Source organism: Gossypium hirsutum, chromosome D09 (genome assembly GCF_007990345.1).
Source record: "Gossypium hirsutum isolate 1008001.06 chromosome D09, Gossypium_hirsutum_v2.1, whole genome shotgun sequence".
In the NCBI taxonomy this organism is placed as follows: Eukaryota; Viridiplantae; Streptophyta; class Magnoliopsida; order Malvales; family Malvaceae; genus Gossypium; species Gossypium hirsutum.
Genome location: NC_053445.1, coordinates 1,152,289 through 1,180,089, shown reverse-complemented (window position 1 = coordinate 1,180,089; position 27,801 = coordinate 1,152,289). Strand labels below are relative to the sequence as shown.

At 35.8% G+C, this 27,801-nt stretch overlaps 1 protein-coding gene and 2 long non-coding RNA genes across 3 annotated transcripts; 1 reads left to right on the top strand and 2 right to left on the bottom strand.

The window, feature by feature from the left end:
* Nucleotides 1–917: 917 nt before the first annotated feature.
* Nucleotides 918–10,261, bottom strand: LOC107931355 (protein SMG9). Its single transcript, XM_016863237.2, has 8 exons — nt 9,907–10,261; nt 9,333–9,441; nt 7,530–7,645; nt 6,526–6,645; nt 6,298–6,387; nt 5,793–5,941; nt 1,372–1,624; nt 918–1,261 (listed from the first exon to the last, which is right to left on the bottom strand). Exons 1-8 carry the CDS (start codon nt 10,126–10,128, stop codon nt 1,109–1,111), a joined length of 1,212 nt encoding a protein of 403 aa, XP_016718726.2. The 5' UTR covers nt 10,129–10,261; the 3' UTR covers nt 918–1,108.
* A 3,185-nt stretch (nt 10,262–13,446) lies between these two features.
* On the bottom strand, nt 13,447–26,575 carry LOC121221078 (uncharacterized). Its single transcript, XR_005918362.1, has 4 exons — nt 25,849–26,575; nt 25,591–25,667; nt 25,280–25,321; nt 13,447–13,912 (listed from the first exon to the last, which is right to left on the bottom strand). It is a non-coding gene; the product is annotated as an uncharacterized lncRNA (long non-coding RNA).
* LOC107931318 (uncharacterized) lies at nt 14,276–24,960 on the top strand. Its single transcript, XR_001693204.2, has 4 exons — nt 14,276–14,585; nt 20,091–20,285; nt 20,406–20,912; nt 24,050–24,960. It is a non-coding gene; the product is annotated as an uncharacterized lncRNA (long non-coding RNA).
* Nucleotides 26,576–27,801: the final 1,226 nt, after the last annotated feature.

The window sequence follows — 27,801 nt, the reverse complement described above, 5'->3', positions numbered from 1 at the left end:
GTAAATATTATTACTCAAATATCGGAAATAGGGTTCTAGAATCACTGGAAATCAGGTTGTTACAAATTAATATATATATATCAACTTTAGTATAAACTTTATAATAAAATATTTTCACTCTCAACCAATCTAGAAGGACATACAGGAATTAGGAGAAGCCTTAGTTTAGTTGTAAAACTTCAAAACTATATTGCATCTTGAGGAAAACGCTAGTGGAAGGTAGGGTGCCTGAGTTGAGTAGTTATTAGTACCATGTTTCTCCCAGTTTCTGGTCCCTTTATAAGTCATGACCTTTTCACACAATTAAGTTACCAAAAATTAAAGAGGCAAAACTGTCGGGAGAAATTTTGCTGTTTTCTTGACCAAATAATAATCGGTGTACAGGTTATTATTACTAATTGGTTAAATTTTGCAAAAGTTGCGCATTTAATATTTGTAATTTAATTTGATCAAATTTAATCTTTACACTTTTCGAATCCAAATAATAACAATTAAATCTATTTGATTAAATTTATTTACTAATTTTGTACTAAACATACCGATATAAATTTTATTCATATCCTCCAGTTGAATCATTCTAAATTCCTATATTTATCATATTTTTCAATTTCAATCTTGACATAAAAAACCATCATTAATTCATTAACTAAAATTTTAGCAAGTAATATATAAAAATAAATAATATGTTTCCCAAGTTAGATTTGAGAAATAACAAAACTTTAAATGAGTGAAATCGGTGACAACTGAAAATTTTAAAATTCGAAACCTACGAGGACTAATTTCTTCTTGTACTAATTTATTGAGCAATTAATATTCCATAAACTTTGGGATTGTGGGCACAAAAAGAAAATTTAATAGCTAAAGCATTATTTGTGAGGTTAGGGAAACCAGAAAATAATCCTAATCCAACATTGATGTTTTCAACTACAACACTCATGCTTTATTCTTCCAACCAGGAATACCAGATGACAATAATGTTGATATCCCACTAAATCAAATCTTTCAGCAACCCTAACTGCAATATGGTATTTGAAAGCTTGACATGACAATGGTGAAATATTGTCGAAAATAGCAACTAAAACAGACCAAATACAGATGGTGACAACGATTATCTCCTAAACATACCAGAGCTTAGTAATGTTCTGCTATACTCGGCAATAATAGGTGAGCTCTTCACCAATTCCCATATCTTGGCAGAACTTTTTAACCAGTCACGTTCAGAAACATTCCGCGTAAACGAAGGGCAGTTCATTGACAAAACCTGCGAAGAACACTACTTATTTTTCTGATATAATAATAATAATTTTTTTTTTTAAAGAAGCAGGGCCAGGGAGAATAGCTGCAGGGGGAAAAAGGTGGATAGAAAGAGACCTGATCGCGTAATTTCCATAGCGAGGAGACATAACTTTCACACTGAGCTTCAGGAGAATCGTCTTTGTTCTTATAAGGGATCATAAGTAAATCAAGCAACTCTGTATCTTTAGCATTAATCTGAGTCATAGCAGGTTGATCAGTGGGTTTATTTGCACATTTCCGTCTCATAAATGAAGAGGAACCAAAATATTGTAAAAGCGCCTTCTTCGTTTGCACAATATTAGGGGGAGAAAGGTCTTGATCTTGTAGCCTATACACATTAAGACCACAAATACATATGTTACTATTGTGGATCTTTAACAATCAACAAGAAAATGTGCTTATCTAGCACATACTGACGAAATATGAGAAGACTACAGAGTTCTTGTAGCCTTACATCATGTACCAAACTCGAGATCTATTTAATATCAGAAGTAAATAATGCAATCCCTAACTTTTAAATCATCCAGATAATATGTCAAATTTTGCATCAGTATCGAGTGAAGGGAAATAAATGTGATCAACCAGGACCAAGTAAGCTCTCTCAGCCAGACAACCCCCTAGACCAAGGAGATAAGAAACCAGAAAACTGACAAAATATTTAAAAAAGAGATCGAAGAATAACAATTAGTTACCTCGATATATCAACAATCAAATAGTTCTAAGAGAACATCTACAGATAAGAAAATTTCATTATTTCACGAAAACTGACTCCTTCCTAAAGAACAAATTGGTTATGGTCAAAAAAGAAGCTGCTAACTAGAAATCAACTGCAATTCTAAGCACCTCCAAACAAAGAAATGAATGGGAGAAGGGTAAACGTTCACTAATTAACAGCTAAGAGTATCATTGATGGCGTGTATAGCTGATTTCTACAGATTGCTGATTACTAGGGATTTAACTGATTCAATTAGATTATGTTTAGGGGGTGTTTTTTTGAGTAAATGTTTAGGGATTGTCATTACTAATTTCATTCTCTTCCTTCTTTTTTTCTTTGCATATACCGTTTCTCTGATTTAACACAGTACAGAGACAATTCCAGACTTGAGATGAATTTCTCAAAATTGTAGATATCCCAAAACCTTAAGAGTTAAATTTTGGCTAAACTACATAAATGGTCACCCAACTATTATAAAATTTCTTGTTAGGTTACCCGACTTTAAAAAGTTACAAAATCATCACCCAACTTATCTTTTTATTTTTTTTAAGTCCAAAACCGTTAAATACTTAACAATTGGTAGATGAGGCTGTTAAGTTAATAACTTGTTTTTTTAACATTTATTTTTAATACACATCATTTCCATGTCATATAATAATTAAAAAAAAATTATTAACCCAGATCACCAAACCCCACCCGTCCCTCTCCCCTACCCCCTCCCGGATTCCTCCTCCCACCACTGCTCTCCCCTCCCTCTCCCTCTCCTCACTGTCCCCTCCCCAAAGGTACTGCATAGCCGGGAAATCTGTGTACCCTTCTGAGCTAGTGAAGATATTACAGGAGCTTAATCCTCATTTGATTCTTCCCCAAAGGTAAAAGCCTCTGGGATATGAATAATTGTTAGCAGAATCAACAACTTTCATTTATATATCACCCATGCATACTACACTGCACAACTTGCAACCCTTCAATATGTTTATTCCTCTAGTAATAATCATGCAGTAGTTGCAGTTCTTGAATCTTCTACCATTTAAGAGGTGGTTTTGCAAGTTTTATTAACTTGAAACATAATTTCTAATCAGTGTGTGTGTGAGTAACTAGTTGAAGGTTTTGGTGATGGCAGATGCTCAGATGAGAAGGAATCCCTGCCAGTATTTCCAGCATTTAAGGTGTCCCAGGAGAGAGTGAAAAGTCTAGGCATTAACTTTACTCCATTGGAGGTGAGCTTAAAGGATATTGTTGACTGCTTAATGGAGAAGAACTTGTTGAGTGTGTGATTCAAGCTATATTAGCAGCCACTCAGATTATATTTATCAATTTAAATACGGTTAAGTGCTTGTAATATGTAGTTGTTAACTTGTCATTTTATTGGTGGATTGGTGGTGTTGCAAGTGAGGACAACTGGAAGGTTTAAAAGAGTAAAGCATAGGGTATTGGCCAACAGTGTGAAATCAAGGCTTTCAATGATTATGAATGGTGGCACAATGGGGGGAGGGGACGGTGGGGGAGAGGGAGGGGAGAGCAGTGGTGGGGGAAGGAGCCGGGAGGGGAGAGGGATGCGGTGGGGTGGGGTGATTTGGGTTAATAGTTTCCTTTAAATTATTATATGACAAGGAAATGATGTGCATTAAAAATAAATGTTAAAAAAACAATTCATTAATTTAACAGCCACATCAGCCAACTGTTAAGTATTTAACGGTTTTGGACTTAAAAAAATAAAAATGTAAGTCAGGTGACCTAACAAGAAAGTTTCTAATAGTCAGGTGACCATTTATGTAGTTTACCCTTAAATTTTTTGGTACTTACCCCTTAGGCCTACCATTTTTTTCTCATCACCCCCACCAAAGGAGTCTAAATCCCATCACCCATGAAACCCTTGATCCGGTGACCAATTGACCTGGACTTGAGCCTCACGCGCCTCTGTCAATTTCTGGGTACTTTCCTCAGCACCAGTTTGTAACCTCCATTCTGTCATAATTCCTTCTTTCCGTCGTCATTGATCTCGATGCATATTTTAAGGCTACCTCCTCTGCCCATGACATCATTTGGGGTTGGTTAGATATCTTACTATTGAGTTGCTGGTTGGGTAATGTAAGCTACTGTTCTGGGACCTTTTTGGCTATCACCAACCACAATTTTTATCTATATAAGATTTTCCCTTTTGTCTGTTTTTCTCTTTTTTCTCTTCCTCTTGCATTCATAAAATGGTAGAGGATAAAATATGCTACTAGCTCCAACAACCCTTCATTACAAATTAGTCCAGTTAAGCTTGATCGGAACAACTATCTTACATGGGCTGAATTTTGCTTATTGTTCATCAAAGCTAGAGGATTACAAGGTTACATCACTGGTGATACGAGAAACCAGTGCCAAATAATCCCACATTCAACCAATGGGACTCGAAAACCTCTCGTTATGGCATGGCTCATCAATTCTATGCAACCCTAGATTTACAGAACATACCTGTTATTCAACACTACAGCAAAAATATGGAATTCAACTTCTCTCACCTACTGGCATGTTAGGAACATCGCTCAGATTTTTTAAATTCAAAATAAGGTTCACATTACTAAACAAGGTAAGAAGACAATTTCTCAGTATTTTTCTGAACTAAGCAACTTAGGACAGGAGCTAGATTATTATTAAGACTTCCAAGCAGATTGTACCGGAGATGCATTAAAGTTTTAGAAGCCAGTAGAAAAAGAATGAGTTTATAATTTTCTGGCAGGATTAAATAATGAGTACGATTAGATCAAGGTTTAAATCCTACGAAAAACTCTGTTTCCTTCTTTTAAGCAAGCATACTCCTATGTACAGCAAGAACAAAGTAAAAGAGGTGCTATGTTCTGTACAGCTCCAGTTGAGAAAGTTGGGTTGATTGCAAGTGGCTCTTAAGAGTAACAAAAAGATGATAATCCTTAAAAAAAGTACATACATTGTGACTATCATGGAAAACCACAACATACCAAGGAAACCTATTGGAAGTTGTATGGTTGACCCACTAGAGGTTGCGAAGGGAAATGCATTAAGTCAACAAGATCCCAGGCAAATTTATCGAAAACCACAAACTCTAAGGAGACAAGTTCCTCTGAGGTTTTTTCTTCTAATAAAATTCTACATCTCAGGCATTTTTTTATCCCAGATTGATGAAAATAGGTAGTGCCTTTAATGCCCACATTAATATTGAATCATGAATTATTCAGGATCTTTTAAAGATTAACTTAAATTATTTTCCATGTCAAACAAAAGATAGTGTCCAAATAACTGATGCCTCTTTTACCTCTGTATTTGGAACAGGTTCTGTTACTATGCTCCCAATATTACACTATCTTTTGTACTTCATGTCCCTAAGTTTCCTATCAACCTCTCATCTGTGAGTACTATCACCAAAGCCTTAAATTGTAAAATTGAGTTTTCTTGATTATTTTGTTTTTCAAAACCTACAAATAGGGAAAAGAATTAGCAGTAATAGAGTGCATGATGGCTTATACATGTTGGATGTGAGTCAAGGTTCTGTTCCATATAAAGCTCTTTTTGGAGGCATTTTGTTATTTAAAGAATTAGCAGTAATAGATTGCTTTTCTAACTTGTGTGGAAGCATACATCCAAGTGTCATACAGGATAGCAATCAAGTGAACTAAAACTTGATCCATGAGACATGGTATCGCAACATAGTTGTGTTGTGGTTGGTAGAGATGAAATATAAATAAGGTGTATTATTTTTTATTTATTAAATTTGCAACATGATTCTAATAGTATCATAGGGGAAAATATAACTCACTTTGTGTGCACAAAAACAGGGGTACCAATATACTCCTCAACCTCATGAACTTTATCTTTGCCCTCTTTGTGAAGACCCAATGTAGAGCTCTGTGAATGGAGCGGGGTTATGCAAGATGGATCAGGAATGCCATGTTTCAATAAGTCAACCTATAGAGAGAGATTTTAATTAATAGTGTAAACAAGAAATTGTTGCAAGAGTTTAAAAGAATTGAAGAAACATAATCAACATTTTTTTTTAAATTTTTGGTCATAACCAAGACATTTCTTTCATATGGCCAAATACCAATAAAACTCATTTTACTCACTGAAGGATCTAAGTCATCATCTATCTACCCAAAATAAATATAAGAGCAGCAGCATTAGAGGATTTCTTGCTTCAGATAAAGATCACTATCAGCTTACAACTACAAATCTGAAGTACATAAATAAATTATTTGATACGAATAACCAATGTAACAGACTAGCAGCATATTATGTACATGGAAAGTGGTAAAGATTATTACCGTCAACATCATGTGCCACATGCTATTATCATGGACTCCCTCAGACACCACCAGCAAAATGTGACAAATAGATGCTAGAAGAACACCAAGCTAAAAAGATTTCTTGCGGCATCCCAAAAAAGAGAGACATATTATCAAACATCTTACTTCAAGAAGGAAAATATCGTGTAAATTAAATATAGAGCACTAATATATAAAACAAAAGCAAAATGCTAGCAACTCAATTACCTGGATATTCATAATTTCATGAGCCAACTCAGCAGACAGTGACTCACCACTTAGTACTGAAACCGTGGATGAGCCATCAGGTCTCATAATCTCAGATAAAACCGAAGGACTGAAAACAGACTGCAAGTCAAGAATGTACAGTGATGACCATGATGTCACAAACCAGAACTAAAAAACCCCTGCTAATAATCTCAGTATGAAAAACCAAAAACATGGATGCGAGACTAGGTAGAAGAATTTAGAGAGTGCACATATTCAAGGCAATCGATTATGCAACAAGTAGAATGATATGTAAGCAGAAAGACAAATGTTAAAGTAATGGTATCAAACCTAAAGGGCATAACAATCCAATCACAATATGCACATGCGTATATACATGCACTCATGTGAGGCATTTCTTTTTCAGGAAAGCACACAGATAAAGTATAAACAAGGGCAACTTGAAGGTTTCAAATTAAACTCTAGGCCTCATTTGACAAGGTGACAAAATTGAGAAATGGTGATAGGGAAGAAAATTCTCAGAACACAGAAGACTGTGTGTAGCTTATTCCTAACTTGTAACGAGTCTCATTCATGCCTATTTAGGACAGAGGTATTTTAATTTCCTTAAAGCTTCCCAGTAAGCACAGTATCTTGGAAACTTCCTATCCAATTATGGGAATGGCCTCTAAAATTAATCTTTCAATGCTTGTTACTTCCCAAACATAATTGGGAAAAAACTATCAATAGTCAATAAAAAAGCATCAAAGGTATCCAATTTTCTTCTGGTTCATTTTTATTCCCTTAAGAGTATATTGATGGGAAGGCTTTCTTATAATCTTCTCTAATTAAGAGAACTTTATAATAACATCAAAGCAGCTCATAATTTCTCTTTGTATAGCCTTAATTGGACTTGTGAAGTTCTAAACATGCTTCAAAAGAAAATACATATATCATTTGATGATTATAGTCTATAGAAAAGGAAAAAGAAGATGGTAACCAAAAGAGAGTAGTAAACTTGGAACCTGGGTATCAAGTAGTATAAGCCGTTCAGCAGAAATCCTTGGTTCAATACCTACAGTACAATGCCTTGCCATTGCTCTGGTTTCTTCTGACTGTATAGCAAATGGTGGCAACATCCCTGCAAATTAGCATGTAAGGTTATCTATTGAATATTCCAATGTGCAAATAGATTTGAACTTCAATAGCAATAACAAGGCATTTAAGTATCAATTAATGCAAAAATTGATACTCTACTATCAAACAAAGTTTGGATATATGAAGTCTTTTAAGAAGAGGATGAGGACGCTTGGGATGCATTTGGATGTAGCCACACCTCTGTTTCAGGGCAATTTGAACATTTTTTTTTGTATCCGATCATCCCCACCATGCAACACCTCCATTTTCTCACTAGAAGTTTCAGGTCCAGTGAAAATCCTTCTCACCGCACCCCTTTTTTCTTTTTACCTTCGAGGTTATGGTGACATGACAAAAAATCCCTATCACTTAACCTTTCATTTTTTTTCCTCATTTTCATTTTTATCTAAAAAATTTAAAATAACTGTTAAATTTAACATAAATAAACAAAATTTATAATAAACTAATAAATAAATTTTATCATTATATGCTAAACTAATTACTAAATAATATGTAATACTTTCAACAAAACTTACAATATTTTATCAGAACACTTTTAGGATATTGTGTTAAATGGTAATCTTTTTTCATTTTCACCTCACTATTGCTGCTCTTTTTTATTCACACATATCCAACTACTAATTTTAATCTCATTTCAAAAACTAATCTTTTTGCAAGCGTTGTTTTCAATCTCATTGGAGTCAACCTCACCACCCATCCAAATGGACCTTAGTCCATTATAAGTATAACCAACTAATAGAAAATTGACCATCGTTTCTCAACCCCATATTACCCTATGGGAAATGGATTCAGGGTAAAACTTGATAAGTGGCATACCAGTGCATATAATAAACGAAATGTCTACCTAAAGATTTATTGCAGGTTAGGCATAAAAAATAAATACGATTGTATAGAAGTAGAGTAAGATTTCAGTTTTCAACTAAGGTATGATTGAAAAACAGATGATGTCAACAGAAGGCTAGAACTTAAAGGTATCAGCGGCTATAAACTAGAACAGTTCATCAACAGAGTGAAAATTAGAAATCTTTGAAAATTTCACTATATGACTATATCATGTTGACTTGGTAAATATTCCATTATCACATACTCGACTTTCTTTTAACCTATTATAATTATTTAATTTCACCAAATTTGAAAACTAGCAAAAATGAGTTTGTCTTCTTCTAATTTTCACTTACTAATTGGCATTTCGAGTTTTAAGGTTTTTTTTATATGATTAATTTTGAATGATATTACTAGAAGAGCAAAATAAAGCTGATAACAAGGCTAATTAATCTGAAAGATAATATACAATGATCGCACTAGGAACTACATAGAAAAATACCTCAATATATTGATAATCTACACCTCATTTCCAGTTTTCTTTTGGAATCTCAAGCCAATGTAGATATAAGCTGCTAAAATTTGAAGATCAAATGAGAATTCCTAGACTATGACTAGAATTCCTAGATGGAAACTAACAAGCAATAAAGTAGATAAGCCATTGGACACCAAAAAGACTAATTTCAAGAACTAGTATAGACAAAGCATAATGATTAACATATACCAATCATAAAACTACCATTTCATGTGTATCCTCAATCTAAGCAATTTTCAATGGAAGAAAATCAAGCACTTCCATTTTGCGTAAAGAAGTTAAACAAGAGACTAAATTTTAAAATGTTACTCACCAGGTGATACCCCATCAAAACCATAAAGCTCATTCATTATCGTCGACTTGCCTGCACCAGGTGGACCGATGATTCCAACCACCTTAAAATCAGTATTCTCAGTCAAAAACTGCAATACACAAAAAACAAACAAAACATTTTAGCCAAGGAAACTATCTGATTCTTTACCTCATTTGAAGAACCCGTAGTTTAGGCTATCTATGGTCAGTACTATTGCTACATGCTTTTCACTAAAAAACAAAAGGACGCACTTTGATACAAAAGCAAATAATATTTTCCACAAATTAATATTTTTTAAATAACAAAATGCACGATTTAAATTTTTTTTTTCTAAAACAGTTAGAAATACCTTTTGAATCAATTATAATTTTACGTTCATTAGCTCAAGAATAAGTAATAATAAATCAAATAGCCAAAAAAAAAAAAGAAATCAAACGAAGACCTAAAAACTGCAAATTATTTAATTTTAAAAGAACGATTTTCAGTTCCATTCCATCTGAAGTTTTTGCATCCAACAAAAGATAATAGAGTTAAAAAGGAAGTGAAAATTTCTTTTCTTTTTCTTTTAACTTACAGGCAAAAATCGATCGATGTGGAACTCCCAGGAATCAGAAAGAAGGTTGAGGGAACCAACGGGAGGGAGACGGGCCCTATGCGGCGCCGTTTCATCTTCACCACCTCCGCGTCCAAATTTACCAGGGACCGGCCCAGCTGATGGCTTGGCTAATAGGATTTTGGGAGCAGAAGGGTTCAATGATGGATTGGAAGAAGTGGTTCCGCTAGTGGAACCCGCCATAGCTGTTCTTAATGGAAACTGTCTCCTTCTAGCTGTAATTGATGGTAGAGAAAGAGCAAGAGCAAAGAGCTAGAAAAGGCATAGCCGGAGACCCCTTTTAGCAATGCTCCCAATTTCAAGCCAATAATGTATAATTGAATTTGAAAACCCGATAATAAAAACAAATTGAGACCGAACTGGTTAAATTGGGCCGGTGTGTGAAACAGGGCAAATAGTCCAACCGAAGGCTGGACCGAATCGATCGAGTCATCGTTGGCCTAGACCGAACTAATAGTAGCCGAAATTGACAACATCGGGCCAGTCATACGAATGCCTGGCTGAGGGATACTACACCCAGTGTGGTTGGTTGTACGAACGATCGGCCTGGGCAAACACCTACCGATTGAGAAAAAGGAGAGGATGGGCATAGGGCCAATCGTTCGAGCGACTAGTCCCGCCTCAACCACGACACCAGCAGTCTTGCGAGGAGGCACTGAGCCGCCCAGGCCTATTTGGACATAACGACAACGGTTTGAGGTGCTGAGGGGAAAGTTACACCAGCAATGGCACCACCGGGCACGACGATTGTGATAGCGACCATCTGGCAGTCGGGGGATGGTCGGCGGCGATAGTTTTCCGACGATAGAGTACTGGGAAAATCATACTCCTAGTGGGACTCTGGGTGGGTTTGGATGGACGATTAGATTCGGTGCGTTTAGCTTACTTTTTGTCTCACGCTACAGTATCGCTACAGTATTTAATCTCACCGCCACCGTTGTTTTTACACTAAGAGTGAGTTTGAATGGGTGGTGCGTTTACCTGCGGTTAGTGTAAAAACAGCGGTGGTAGTGAGATTAGATACTATAACGATATTGTAGTGTGAGACAAAAAGTAAGCTAAACGCACCGCACCGCACCCAATCGCCCATCCAAACCCACCCTAACCGCAGTTAAACGCATCGCCCATCCAAACTCACCCTCTATTTAATACTTATCTTGATAGTAATTTATTAATTTAATATTAACGTGAGCAATTCTAATCCTAGTTGAATTCTCTCTAACTCTCTTTATGTAAGGAGAGTGTGGGTCATTTATTCACACACACTTGAATTTAAGAGAAAATTGTAGAGATAAAATTATTTCAGAAAATTTCTAGAAATTTTTTTTATTTATAATTTGCTCCAAAAGTTTAGAGAAATTGCAAATTTCCCCACTGATAATTTTGTGAAGAATTTTTTTTATTCGAAGTGAGCCCACACTTAACTGACATGAGCTTGAGGATAGCATAGAAGATTACTTAGTCGAAGCGTCTATCCTAGATGAAACAAAAGGTGCTATTTTTTAGATAATACAACCAAGTTCTTGTTTTGAAAAACTTTTTATAACTTTGGTTTTCCCTAAAACCTATTTTCCACTGCGTTTTCCAAACTCGATTTTTCAACAATTGACTGTTAGTATTTAACGGCAACACCGATGTGAACATTAACAGATGCAATGTCAACAAAAATAAAAAAGTTAATTTTAAAAAAAGTAACAATGAATCTGGACAAATGGTTGTCTAGGTTCATTCTAAAAAGTATAAAAAACATAAAAATTTGTATAAATTATTAGAAATTAATTAAAAATCATAAAATTTTATAAAATTTATAAAAAGTATTAGAAATTAATTATCATAAAATTTTATAAAAGTAAGGGTAAACTAATTGGGAGGTCACTCAACTTTTGTTTAGGTTCTATTTTGATCACTTAACTTTAAAAACTTTCAGTTTCATCACTAATGTTTTCAAATTTTAAAATTTTAGTCTTCCACTGTTAAATATTTAAGGAAAGCTGACGTAGGCCTTTTTTATTGTCCTTATAAAATATTTAACCCTCTAATATTTACATATTTTATCAATATAATCTTAAATCTAAAAATTGATAACATTTAACCCTTGTAAAATTGTATTACAAACTGAATTTAAAAAAAAATAGTTTGAATAAAATGATTTAACCCTCTCATATTTTATTAATTGGGTTTGTAATACAATTTATTACAATTTTTAAACATTTAACCCTCTCATATTTTAAAAATGGGCTGAGCCGAGCTCGAGCTTATGATATTTTTCCCGAGTCAGACCTGTGCAAAATTTCAAGCTCATGTTTCGGGCCGGGCTAAAATTTTTTTCTGAGCCCGGCCCGGCCATGGACAGGCCTAGTGGGTGATGCTTTCTTTTTATTAATCTCTAGCATTATTCAATCATTTGTATAATGATACTTTTGAATGCACTGGAACCACATATGTGAAAACCTAATTACAGAAGAAAAATGGGTTGATGGAGACCCAAATCAGAATAGGAAGTATCGATTTCAATCTTAATTTTGGATCTTAGGTTTAATTCATGTCAAGGCATAAATGAGGCTCAAGTTGGCACATGACAACTAAATTTATTTTTATGTATGCTTAATTTATAGAATATGTTATATGAAAGTATATTTTGTTTTTAATAGACTTACTCATAGATCGGGTTATCTATCTAGGTTTGAAGATTCGTCCAAAAAATGAGAGAGTTTGGACAAAATACAATGCCTAAAAATGGATTCGGGTAAATTTTAAGGCTTGTTTTCTGTATAGGTTGGGCTTTAGGCAAGATTTTTTTGCTCGAGCCTGGTCCGACCCGAATATATCATGTTATAAAAAATATTATATTAATTATATATATTTATATTAAATCACTAACACAATAACAATTAAACTCATTACCCAAAACTTAAAAAAAAAAACTTAACTAACTAAATAACCCAACCCAAAATATAAAATTTTAAAAATTATATTTAATACAATAAAATATTTAAAAAACTAGTTTGGCATATCTTTAATGGAGTGAAACAAAGTTAAAGAGGTACGACTCTAATCCAACTAACATGAATAAATCAAATGCTATAATAATTTTAATTCGTGTTAATGAGCTTCAACTCTTGATTCAGCTGCCCATAAACCTCCATGGAAGCAAATGTGATGAACTGCAATCAAAACTAGCAATTTAATAACACAACGGGATCTCTTTTCTTTCCCCCTTTTCATTGCTTTGAATGAATTTTTTGTAATTATGGGGTCCGAAATGGCCCCTCACCCTCACAATGTGCCATTGCTCAAAATTCATAATCTTCAAAGCTTGATATATTAAAGGTTCCAAATAATTGCAATTTGGAACTTATCTGAAATAATTTAATAGCACAATATAACACAGATCAATTAATAATCGATATTTCATTCTTAATGAAAATAATTAATAATTATGACAAATTTAATTGCATAATATATCACTAATCAACACAAAATAAAATACAATAATCATAAGTAATTAATTAAACGAGACACGCGATTTTTTACATGAGAAACCCCTTTAAAGCAAAGTGTATAAAAACTAAGAGGCTTAAAAGTCCACTCAAAAGCTTCACTATACTTAGAAGGTCTGCTACAAGATCACAATATAAAGCCACAATCAAAAACATACAACTCCAACAAGAATAACAATAAATAATCTCAAACAAACTAAAGGAAAAAGTTGAGAATATCACCCAAATATGACAAACATTGAAAATGAAAAACTTAAAGCTACAAAATCCGTATGAAAAATCCAACCTTGCACAATCGAAATACTTGAGCCTACTAGTCATTGTCCAAAACTCATCTCAGACAGACATCAGATAAACCCCCGATCGAAGAGTTGATCAACACTCTGTCTTTTATATTATAGCTCTTCAATGTTGGAAAGGAGAACAACTCACTCTGACTCAAGTCCTATCATCATCTCCCTTCACATCTAAAGAGAATTCGGAAATTTCATGAGTGGATACTGGATAATTCATGGAACATAAGCAGTACTGGTTTTAACAAAAGGTTAAAACATGAAAATCTCATCGTCCTTAAATTAGAAGCAATAAAATAGCAAAAAAAAAAGGATGATCAAAGAAATATATGAGACTTGTAGTTCCAAACTAAATGAATGTTTTATGGAGTCATGTGATTCAATTTTTTTTTTTTTTGAAATTAATCTTCAGATTGGGCTTTATTATTAAACTTCAAAAGTACATATATAAAAACCTAGATAAAAAGAAAGGCCCGGATATGAGGCTTGGCCCAGTATCAAAATAAACAAAGAAACGAAAAAACTAAAAGTAACAACCCAAATCCTAATTCGGCCTAGAAAATCAACAAAACAGAAAGAGAATCAGAAGTCTCTGGAATCACATTAATGTTGCTGTTATTTTTACCCAATCAAAAAGATATTTTTTCACCGTCTTGTCACTTCATCTGCCATTTCTTCAACAAGACGTATTCAAACTCCTGAGGGGACTTTAATTTCGTCTAACCCATTACCAGCCCTTTTTCAGACTCCCCCTATTTCATCTTCTCCCTTTCATTATTCAATCTGGCTTTCTCACCCTATCCCTTTCCTTTTGTTCTTCTACAGATTCAGGGACACCTCCAACCAGGTAAACTACTATTTTACTCTTCATCGTTTCATTTGCTAAAGTATGCGCAAGACTGTTTCCTGCTCTTGGGATATATTCAAATCTGCACTCCTTATATTTTAATAGTAGCTTATTGTTGCGCGGAAGCGTGTGAAAGAGTAAAATTATTGTACTAAAAAATCACACTAAGTTTAATTCCCAGGAAAGAGAGGTGAATCACGAGGATCACTTAAGTACCAAGTCTTTCCTAGCCAGAATATCCCTCTATCGTAATTTAATAGCACAATAAATCACTACAATCACACTCACAAAATATGAACAATAAATAGTAAAGAACACCAGAATTTTAACGAGGTTCGGCAAATCTTGCCTACGTCCTCGGGCACTACCAAATATATTTCACTCCAAATACAAGTGAAACTTTACAAATAGGGAGAGAGAACAATGCCTTAAGTAGAGAATGGCAAATGTGGGATGATGAGAATGAGCAATGGTTGGCCTATTTATAGTTGAGATTCAAGGGCCACCTTGCAAAGTCCCTATTCACTTAGGGACCAAAAATTGCTATTATCCCATGCCCAACACTAAATAAATATTTGGTGCCCATAACTTTGACCTTTCCAAGGTATGGGTAGGTATGGGAAAGGTATGGGCAAGGTATGGGATATATTCTAATAATCTCCACCTTGAAGATTTGATTAGGATAATCTTATCTTCACACAATTCTTTTTGCCTTTGACAACAATACTTGATAGTGCCTTCTTCGACTGTTAAACTTGCAGGATATTGATCAAGTTCAAACAATGTTCGAACTTGGTTGCTGTTACCACCTTGGTCATCATATCTGCGGGATTATCTGCAGTCTTGATCTTCTGAAGACAAATTTTCCCCTCTTCAATAATTTCCCGCACAAAATGGAATCGTACGTCGATATGTTTTGTACGTGCATGATAGACTTGATTCTTTGCTAAATGAATAGCACTTTGACTATCACAATACACGTTAATATGCTCCTGAACCAACCCCAAGGTTTTAGCCATACCTTGTAACCAAATAGCCTCCTTTACAGCCTCTGTTGCAGCCATGTACTCGGCTTCTGTGGTTGACAACGCAACTGTAGACTGTAGTGTAGACTTTCAACTTATTGGTCCTCCAGCAAGTGTAAACACATAACCGGTGGTTGATCTTCGCTTGTCCAAATCACCGGCATAGTCAGAATCAACGTACCCAATAACACCTTTACCAAGTGTATTATCCTGCTTGAACAGTAATCCAACATCTACGGTCTTCTGAATATACCGTAGAATCCATTTCATAGCTTGCCAATGTCCTTTTCCAGGATTATGCATATACCTGCTCACTATACTAACTGCCTGTGAAATGTCGGGTCTTGTACACACCATTGCATACATCAAGCTACCCACTGCATTAGAATACGGAACTTGCAACATGTATTCTCGTTCCGTATTCATCGAAGGAGATAGTTGTGCAGAAAGCATGAAATGAGAAGCCAACGGGGTACTTACAGGTTTTGTCTACTCGTTCATGCCAAACTGCTGTAGTACCTTTTTCAAATACTGCTTCTGAGACAAGCTAACTCTATCATGAGCTCTATCTCTCCATATTTCCATGCCGAGAATCTTTTTAGCTTCTCCTAGATCTTTCATCTCAAACTCGAGATTGAGTTGAGTCTTCAATCTTTCAATCTCAACTTTGCTCTTAGATGCTATTAGCATATCATCAACATATAAGAGCAAGTATATGAAAGTTCCTTCTTGTAGCTTCTGAAAATACACGCAATGATCAAATTTACTTCTTGTGTACCTTTGCCCTTTCATGAACTGATCAAATCGCTTGTACCACTGCCTCGGAGATTGCTTTAATCCATAAAGCGACTTTGTCAGTTTGCAAACCCAATTTTCTTTTCCAGCAACCTTGAATCCATCTGGCTGAGTCATATAGATTTCCTCTTCCAAATCACCGTGTAAAAACGCGGTCTTCACATCAAGCTGAACTAGTTCAAGATCATATTGCGCAACCAAGGCTAGCAAAATCCGAATAGACGAATGCTTCACAACTGGAGAAAACACTTCATTGTAGTCTATTCCTTCTTTCTGAGCGTAACCCTTTGCTACTAATCTAGCCTTGTATCGAATTTCATTTTTATCAGGAAATCCTTCCTTCTTTGCATATACCCATTTGCATCCAATTGCCTTCTTTCCCTTGGGTAGTGTCACCAACTCCCAGGTCTTATTTTTATGAAGAGACTGCATTTCTTCATTCATTGCTTGCTTCCACTTTACACCATCAGAGTTACTTATTGCTTCTGTGTAAGTAGAAGGAACATCATCATCTGCAATTGGAAGTGCATAGGCCACTATATCATCAAAACGAGCAGGCTTACGAATCTCTCTTCTTGGCCTCCTATATGCAATTGAATCTTGTTACTGTAGAGGTTCTTGGGTAGGAACCTCTTCATCATTTGTCCCTTCAATATTAGCTGGATCATCATTAACCTTTTCAAGCTCCACCTGCTGCAAAGTACTACTGGTTTTGCCATCCTTTTGTGAATCCTTGTACTTTAACATGGTTGATTCATCAAAAGTCACATCTCTACTGAAAACAATCTTCCTTGTATCAGGACACCAGAGACGATATCCTTTTACTCCATCAGTTATACCCAAGAATAATGCTTTCTTTGCTCTTGGGTCTAACTTAGATTCTTTTACATGATAATATACAGTAGAACCAAATACATGCAAAGAATCATAATCAGTAGCAGATTTACCAGTCCACATCTCCATAGGAGTTTTTCCATTTATTGCAGCTGATGGCAAACGGTTAATTAGATGGCACGAATATGTAACTGCCTCAGCCCAAAATTCTTTGCCCAATCCAGCATTGGACAACATACATCGAACTTTCTCCAGTATAGTTCGATTCATTCGTTCTGCCACCCCATTTTGCTGTGGTGTATCCCGAACAGTGAAGTGTCGCACAATGCCCTCATCTTGGCATACTTGTAGAAATGAATCGTTTTTGTACTCAGTACCATTATCTGATCGAAGTCGTTTGACCTTTCGACCAGTCTGAGTCTCCACCATCTTCTTCTATTTCAGAAATGCATCCAAAACTTTACTTTTTCTTTTCATTAGATACACCCATACTTTTCTTGAATAATCATCAACAAAAGTAACAAAATAGTGCATACCTCCCAAAGAAGCTACTTTGGTAGGTCCCCACACATCACTGTGAACGTAGTCCAGAATTCCTTTCGTATTGTGAATTGCTGGACTAAATTTTACCCTCTTCTGCTTGCCCAGAACACAATGTTCACAGAATTCCATTTTGCAAGAATTTGCACCTTTCAATAAGCCTTGCTTCACCAATGTCTGCAAAGCTTTTTCACCAGCATGTCCCAATCGCATATGCCATAATCTGGTAGCCTCTGAATCTACATCTTTTGTAGAAACTGTTGATGTTGATCCAATAACTGTACTTCCATTTAAAAAATACAAGTTATTTCTTCTTGTGCCTTTCATCACCGTCAGTTGCCCAGCTACTACTTTTAGTAATCCATCTCTCAAAGTGATTGTGAGCCCTTTAGATTCTAGGGCACCTAATGAGATGAGATTTTTCTTCAGGCTAGGTACGTAGCGAACATTTGTCAAGACTTGGATTGAGCCGTCGTGATTCTTCAATTGGACTGTACCCACTCCCATTGTCTTACAAGCACTATCATTGCCCATAAGAACAATTCCACCTTCTAGCTCTTTAAGACTAGAAAACCAGTCCTTATTAGGACACATATGGTAAGTACATCCTGAATCCAAAATCCATTCATCCGTTTGACATGCCATTGCCATGCCAACCAAGCTAAAGTCTGAATCCTCATCATGCTCCGCTACACATGCATTAGAAATAGCCTTGCCCTTTTGTAGCTTAGGACAATTCTTTTTCCAATGCCCTTTTTCACGGCAAAAGGCACATTCATCTTTGGCGGGTCTCCCTTTGGACTTTCCCCTTCTACCAGATTTGCTGCTGTGTGAACGACCTCTTACTGTTAAGACTTCTGCGGTTGTATCTCTGTGATCTCTTTTATCTTTCTTTCGAGTCTCAGATCTATACAACGCACTACAGACTGCATCAAATGTGATCGTGTCCTTCCCATGAAGCAATGTGGTGGTAAGATGATCATATTCATCAGGAAGGGAATTCAACAACAATAATGCCTTGTCTTCATCTTCAAATTTCTCATCCAAATTTAGCAAGTCTGCTAAAATTTTATTGAATGAGTTCACATGGTCATTCATCGACATACCGGGTGCATACGTGAATCGATAAAGTTTCTTTTTCATATAAAGTCTATTTTCAAGACTTTTCGTTAGAAACTTTTCTTCCAGTGTATCCCATAACTTCTTCGCTGATGTTTCCCTCATGACAGAGTACTTCTGCTCTTTGGCCAAACATAGGCGGATTGTACCACACGCCTGTCTATTGATCTTGGCCCACTCCTTGTCATCCATCTTGTCAGGTTTTTCTTCAAGGGCTATATCTAGCTCTTGCTGACATAAGACATCTAGGATCTCACATTGCCACATACCAAAATTATTGGTACCGTCAAATTTCTCTACTTCAAATTTTGCATTTGTCACAGTAGTCCTTGCTGATGACGATGCTGCTGCCATTTTTCTCCTCAATCCCAACTACTGTATACGTGAACAGTACCGTATACGTGAATAGTATCGTATACGTGAATAGTACCGTATACATGAATAGTGTCATATACGTGAATAGTACCGTAAACGGTCGTATTCCCCAAGTACGAACCTAGCTCTGATACCAATTGTTGCGCAGAAGTGTGTGAAAGAGTAAAATTATTGTACTAAAAAATCACACTAAGTTCAATTCCCAGGAAAGAGAGGTGAATCACGAGGATCACTTAAGTACCAAGTCTTTCCTAGCCAGAATATCCCTCTATCGTAATTTAATAGCATAATAAATCACTACAATCACACTCACAAAATATGAACAATAAATAGTAAAGAACACCAGAATTTTAACGAGGTTCGGCAAATCTTGCCTACGTCCTCGGGCACTACCAAATATATTTCACTCCAAATACAAGTGAAACTTTACAAATAGGGAGAGAGAACAATGCCTTAAGTAGAGAATGGCAAATGTGGGATGATGAGAATGAGCAATGGTTGGCCTATTTATAGTTGAGATTCAAGGGCCACCTTGCAAAGTCCCTATTCACTTAGGGACCAAAAATTGCTATTATCCCATGCCCAACACTAAATAAATATTTGGTGCCCATAACTTTGACCTTTCCAAGGTATGGGTAGGTATGGGAAAGGTATGGGCAAGGTATGGGATATATTCTAATACTTATGAATATCGTGGATGTAATACCTTTGATTTATCTGGGATTCTCGTCTTACACTTTTTTATTATTGATAAAGAGTCTCCTTCAATAATGACTTTTCCCAATGCATGTCTATGCCGATTTGGATCGCTTTCCAGTACGTAAGTGCCTCGGCCGCAAAGGCTGATGCAACCCGTTGATAGATCTCCGAGCACAATAAAAGGACCTTGCCCTCACTGTTTCTGGCCACAACCCCCACTGCCGCTTGATTAAACTTTCCGTCGCATGCTGCATCAAAATTAATCTTCACTACCTGATCAGGTGGCTTTCTCCACTTGTTAATAGTTATAGAGGTTTGTGGTTTGTTTTTATCAATCTCATTCAACTCTAATATATAACTGTTAACAAATCTCCCTATTACTTTTCCAGATTTACTCACTTTTTTGTGCACTCTGTGATTCCTATCTCCCCAGATTGCCCATAATGCACAGTAAAATATCCTACACTGTGATGCCGAGTTCTGCGAAAATACCCAGGTTAGCCACTGTACAAACTCTAAATGATTTTCTTGCAAAAATACTTGGCATGATAACTCTCTCCAAACTGAAATTGAAACAAGACATTCACGAAAAAGATGGTCCATGTTTTCTGTTCCTACTCCATATTAGGGGTATATTGTTGTGTTTGTTAACTTTCTTAGTAGCATATTAACTCGTGTAGATAGGAAATTCCATGATATCTTCCAGATTGTAATTTTTATTTTTGAAGGAAGGTTCAGTAGCCATAGTTTTTTGTAGAATTTCTTATAGCCGGCTTGTAAAGCATAAGCTCTAGGGACATCTTCAATGCTTTGTAATAGTTTATAGGCACTGCGTACTGTGTATTAGCCCAACGCCTCAGCACTCCAAACCCGAAAGTCTTCATGAGGTTCTTCTGCCAACGGAATGCAAATAATCTTCTCGGCAACATCCTCCGAAAAGGTAGAAGTTATCAACTCTTTCTTCCATGTTCTATTACTTGAATCAATTAATTCGGCAACTTTAAAATCATTCAAATTCGTAATTAAAGCTGATAACCTATTCTTTTTCATATCTGGGATCCAAAAGTCATTACTAACTGAAATATTCATTCTCCTGCCCACCTTCTAACACAATCCTTCCTCTAAAATACCCTTTGTAGCCCAAATGCTTTTCCATGTATATGAAGCATTGTTCGCCAATCGTGAATTTAGGAAATTAACACTCGGATAATATTTTTCCTTTAAAACTTGAGCTATCAAAGAATTTAGATTGTTCAAAATTCTCTGCCTTGTTTGGCTCGTAATGAGACATTAAATTGAGCCATGTTTTTCAAACCCAAACCACCTTCTACTTTTGACCGACACAAATATTTCCACTGTCACCAATGAATTCCTCTTTTCCTGTGCGCTTTTTGCCACCAAAATTTAGCAAATATGCTTTCTATATCTCCACAAAGCGACTTTGGTAGTAAGAAATAAGACATAGCATAGGTTGGAATAGCCTGAAGTACCGACATTAAAAATACTTCCTTACCTCCTTGAGATAACATTCTGGTACTCCATCCTTTAATTCTGGCATAAATATTCTCTTTGAGATGTTGAAAAGATTCTTTTTTTTTTCTGTCTACCAACCACATTCGGGAGACCTAAATATCTTTCCATATTTGTTGAGGTCCTTACCCTCAAGATTGCCAAGACTTTTTCCTTTTTTCCTTCTGTAGTGTTCGAGCCGAAAAAGATTGTAGATTTATTGAAATTTACACATTGGCCAGAACACCTTTCATATATCTTCAGAATTCCTTTTAGCACCCTTGCTCCCCTATTTGATGCTTCCCCAAACAGAATATAATCATCTGCAAAAAGTAAATGTGAAATTTCTGGGCCTCTTCTACTCGCCTTTGCGCCTCTTAACAATCCTTCCTTCAATGCCATTCAATGCCAATCTCATCAAAGATGATAATCCCTCGCTACACATTAAAATAGAAAATGACTTAGAGGATCTCCCTGTCGCAAGCCTTTTGTTGATTTAAAGCTTCGTCCACTTCCTCCATTTGTCTTAACTGTATAGGACGCTATGGAAATACATTTTATAACCAACTCTACCCAGTCCTTTGCAAAACCCATTCGTAACATGAATTCTTTTATATAATTCCATTCGACCCTATCATAGGCTTTACTCATGTCAAGCTTTACTGCCATATATCCTTTTTTTCCTTTGCGCTTTTATTGAAAAGTATGCAAGACCTCATAAACTAGAAGCATGTTGTCAGAAATTAGCCTTCCCGGGACGAAAGCACTTTGAGCCGCATCAATGCATCTCCCAATAACTACTTGTAATCGATTTACAATTATTTTTGCCACCATTTTATAAATGACCGAACACAAGCTAATGGGTCTAAAGTTAACTAGACTTGTGGGATTAGGGATTTTTGGAATCGACACGATCTCTGTTTGGTTGAAATGACCAAAACTCTGATTATTATTTAATATTTCCAAGCAAAAGTTTTCAATTTCCTTACCTACAATGTGCCAATATTTCTAAAAGAAGATTGTTAGAAAACCATCGTGTCCTAGTGCTTTAGTAGGTCCCATTCCTTTCAATGCATCACAGACTTCTTCTACTGTATAATTTGACATTAAATCTTTATTATTATTTGCCGAAATATTATTTTCAATACCCGTTAGGAGATAAGAAGGATCCCCGACTCCATTTGATGTGAACAGCTTCTGAAAGTACATAGTAGCCTCTTCATTAATCTCGCTTACTTCATTAACCTCTCCTCCTCCACCTAACTCCAACTTTGATATGGTATTCATGCGTCTTTGATATATGGCAAACCTATGAAAAGAAGCTAAATTCTTATCCCCTACTTTAAGCCAATTTGCCCTTGCCCTTTGTTCCCAATAAGCTTAATCTTAATCAATTTCCATATTCAGGTGAATCTTTGTGTCAACAACTTTTGCCATCGTTTCTCAGTCCTCTCTTGCGCCATTAACATATCAAGTTGCTTCGTAAGCTTTTTCTTTAGTCCTTCTCGCCCTTTTTTGATTGATCTCGCCCCTATCTTTAAGTCTGCCTGTAATCTTTCAAGTTTTCAAACTACTGTGCCTGTTCCTGATTCCCAAGATTCTTTAATTATTTTCTCAATCTCCATGAGCCACGCCTCAAATTTAAATTTTGGATTGCCCTTATAAGTATTTTCACATTTTGTGTTTAGAAGAAGTGGGCAATGATCAAACATCGAGTGTGGTAGATGTTTAATGTTTCTTGTTGGAAATATATGCCTCTATTTATCATTTGGCACTCCCCTATCAAGTCTTTCTTTAATATTTGTCTCCGACAAATTTCCCTTTTCCCAAGTAAACCAAATCCCTTTTCCCAACTTTGTCCATTAAGAAGACCATATGGGGATTGTACTGCTTTAGAAAAAATCGCAGCCTTCTTCCTGCCCGTGGATTCCCCAATCTACAAACATTCCAACTTATAATTTTTATTGCGTCCGGTCGGCTTGCCTCTTAGCAGCCGCCGATCTAAAAAATTTTTGAATATCAAGTTGCTCAGAACTGTCTAACATCACTTCTGAAAAGGCTTTTTCACAACCCTCAAAATCATTATGTTTCAATCTTTTTGTCCCGTCTACATCTATTTCTTCCGTATCACATCTTGCAAGATCTTCTTCTGGGGACTTCCTTTTCCTCGTATTATTCTCATCCTTTATTTGTATCATTGTGGCCACTGGTTTTATTCTTTTCCAACTTGTCTTCTTCTTAGGATTTGAGTTTTTACCGTTCTTTCCCGTACTATTATTCAACTTCTCGACCTCCTCTATCCCAGATATGCATCCCTACTCCTTTATCATCTCCTCCCTTTCCATCAATTCCATATTCCCCTGTGAACCCCGAATCTCGTTGTTCTCTTTTTCTATTATTCTAGAGCTTTCTGCTAGCACTACTTTGCCTCATGTGTAAGAACTTTGAGCCCCCATCTTCTTCATTATAACATTAAATTTCATACTGCCTTTTCCAACTAATTTTGATTCTCTGCTTTTAAAGCCAGCATATAAGGTGGATCAACACTAATTTTGTTTTTCCTTGCAGGTATTATCTGAGTACAATCTTTTATCCCATGCCCCATTCTTCCACATCCAAAACAAAACATCGGTAAATTCTCATGCTTAAAAGGAACACACTTTATTAACATTATCACTAGAGACAAAAATACCTCGGCGAATTGGTTTTTGAACATCCAAGTTAATTCTGAGCTGACAAAAGACTTCATTAATTTCAAATCTGAGAACCCCACCAAACGTAACACCGATTGCATGCAAGAGATCTTTCTTATCAAATTTTGGTAAATACGAATCTATTTTTATCCAAAACGGTGATGAAGTAAGCCTAATCTGATCTCTTTCCATCGCCTGAATTAACCTATCAAATAAAATTATACTTTTATGAAAAAGCCAAGGTCTCCTCTCCATAATTGTCTCTATATCTTCTTCCAAATCAAACACTATCAGGAATAAATTTTGTCCCACCATCTAGATATCAAACTTTTTTCTTGTCTTCCATATACTTTTCATTTGTGCCCTAAAACTTTCTGGATTGTATAGCTTCTCTGTCCAAACTGTATATATCAGCGTTGGTTTAGAGTTTCGTACCACCATCGAAACCTTGACTGATAACTGGATGATTTCTTCTGCTAGAAAAGAGATCTCATCCCTCCCCTATCTATCCTCACCACCGCTTTCCTCCATCCTAAGCCGCAGCAGTTACTACTTTCTCTAGGACTCTATGCAAAGCACTCTTGGGAGCAGAGATTTTAATTATTATTATTATTTGTAAAGGTTTACATCACTTTTCTTATGATAGGTCAATAATACCTTTGATAACATTTTCACTTGATCGCTCAACACTACTCTCTACTACAAAAGCTCTTCAATGACAAAAAGCAAAGGGCAAAAATAAAATTTATTGGAAGAATAAATGATGCACAACCATGATTTTCCTTTTGTTATGTGATTCAATTTAGTTGTACATTGCAAATGACTATATATAGAAAGAGACTTACCATATCCGCAAAATCATTATGAAATAAAAACATAAAATCTAGATTGTAAATTGCAAAGATACAAGCTTCTGATTAGAATCTAAAGTATGGTGAATTTGTTGTCAATCACAAAAGTACCAATCACAATTGCAAGTTAAAGCTGGACTTTATTGGTTGCATGATCTATGATTCTCAAATATAGAAGAATAAAAGTTTGAAAAGAAAAGAAATTTCCTAATAAAGCTAGTTGAAGTTATTCTCAATGGTCATACACCACTTACCTTAAATATGTCACCAATGGCAGCTACACATAAAACCTGGATCTGTGAAATTAATTTCATATCAAATGAATATAGATAACTTACAATACAATATAATTTAAGAACTTTGTAAGAGAGGGCAGCAATGAGATATTTTTGTAGGAAAGACAAGAAGAAAAATATGATATCCATGAAACCCGTATAAAAATTTAAGTTAAAATTTGAGATATAGGCAAAGGGACTTATGATATCCATGGAATTTTTTATCAAGGCAAAATCTAAAAGCATAATATCATAATTTTCATGGAAAGGAAATTAAAAACACAACTTACTTTTGTGTCCACAGGTTCAATTTTTAATTTTGTTCTCGTATTGATAGTCTCAAAAGAATCCCTGCCCAAACTAAACCCTGCAACATTATGCCACAAAAGCCAAAATGTTTTAAAAGAAGGCTTTATATGAGACTTAATCAAGTAGCTTAGGATGAGAAGATCAAAGGGTCTAACTGTAAAAAGTATCAAAAGACGATTAGTATATTTTATATCAATAGCCAAAAGATGCAGAGTTGTGGCTCAAGTAACTGAACTTACATCCTATAATTAGTACATATATGTGGAATGTGGGAAATCTTAGACCATTCAGGGCCACTCTCCTTCTCACATCTTGTCTCTAATTGATGACACATAAAATCGTCAATTGTTTCTAATTTGGAGAAGCTTCCCATAACATCTACAGAAGGCAGGTACATGAGCTTATTGCATGACCAGATACGCAGACAGCATAGAGAAGAGAGATTTTTGAACGATTCTAGCAAGGTTCTATTTCATGAAACCCCCAAATATTCAAATCTTCCAAGGCAGTGGGGAGTTGGAGTTGGTAAGGAAGACTCTTTAGCTTTCCAAAACTACTTAAATATAAATACCTTAAAGAAGAGAGGTTTCCCAACCACTCTAGAAAGGCTTTTATTCCTTGAAACTCTAATATTGTCAATTCTTTAAGAGCAGTAAGGAATTGAAGTTGGAGGGAAGACTCTTAAGCTTTTCCCAACCAGTCAACTCTAGAACTCGAAGAGAGGCACTGAGATATTGAAAGGAACTGAGACATGGGAATTCTTGCAGCTCTTTGTTACGGGCTAGAAAACTTAGTAAGAAATGGGAGAGTAAAAAGGGGTCTGTTCTAAACGGTGAGTTTCATTTAAGTAAAACAATGAGTTTCAATCCTAAGAATAATTTAGCAAAATAGGGCGTAGAGACTTTAGTTAAACGGTTAGTATGGTTATAACAGAAATTGCCACACTATTCTTTTGTTATTTTTCCTTTTTAAGCATGAGTTGTATGGAAAAATAGTTATAAAAATACTGAAGGAAATTTTCAAAATTCTTCTCTTATCTTTGTTCTTCTTCTTCTCTCAATATTTTTCTATTCCAGATTTGAGATTGCATCAAGGTATCAGAGCTTTTACAATCCTTGTGATAGTCGACGATAGTGTCTCGACGCAATTGCAAAAAGAGGTTGGCGGAATGCAGCAAGAAATCTCTAAAATACAAGAGGAGATGGTTCGTTTAGAGGCCAAGATGGAGACCAAGTTTTACGAGTTTAAGGATGAGTTTCGTAGAGATTTACAAGCTTTGTTAAGGCAATATTTTTGACCTTCAACAAATGGACCTCCAGCAAACGGGACCACAGATAAAGGGAAGGGGGTTTTAGGTGCGCCACTTGGTTTCCCTCTAAAAGATACGGGGGTACCCAACGCCCTAGTTGGACCGAATGTGATACCTTTGGCTAATGCGAGTAACGTGCTTCTGTGGAATCAGTCACCTATGGTAGGAGCATCTGAGAAACCAAGTAAACTTAAGTGTCCCAAGTTTAATGGCAATGATTTTCGGGGATGGTGGACCAAGCTTGAACAATATTTTGAGGCTCCAAAATCTAGCAAGGTTCACATAGTGATGTTGAATCTAGAGGGTCGAGTTTTAGAATGGCACCATTTTTACTTCTAACGAAATTATGGTCTCAAAATGTTATCTTAGCCAACTTACATGAAGAGTTTGCAAGATCGTTTTGGATTTGGATAGTTTGGGAATCCTATGAAAGAGCTGGTTAATCTAAAACAACAACGTATAGTGGAACAATATCAAGATATGTTTCTTGGTTTATTAAATCAATTCACCTTCCTGAACCATATACCCTTAGCATTTGTCTCAGTAATTTGAATACCAAAATCAGTCATTATCTTGATCAATTCAAACCCTCTACTTTGATGGAGGCTTTTTAGCTGGCTAGGAAGATTGATGTGCTCCTATCTTGCTTGGCAAAGAATACCTCAACACCTTTGAATAGTTCACGTAGGTTATTGTTCAACCCTTCTATTATATCGGGTTATTCTTCAGCTCCTACAAGGGTTGTTTCGGCTTCACAGTCTGTGAGTAGTGCTTTAGTCAGTAAATCAACTTCTTGATCCATTTTACCAGCAATAATGGTGGAATGGAAACAGAAGGGCCTATGTTTTTGGTGTGGAGCCAAATACCACATTGGACACAAGTG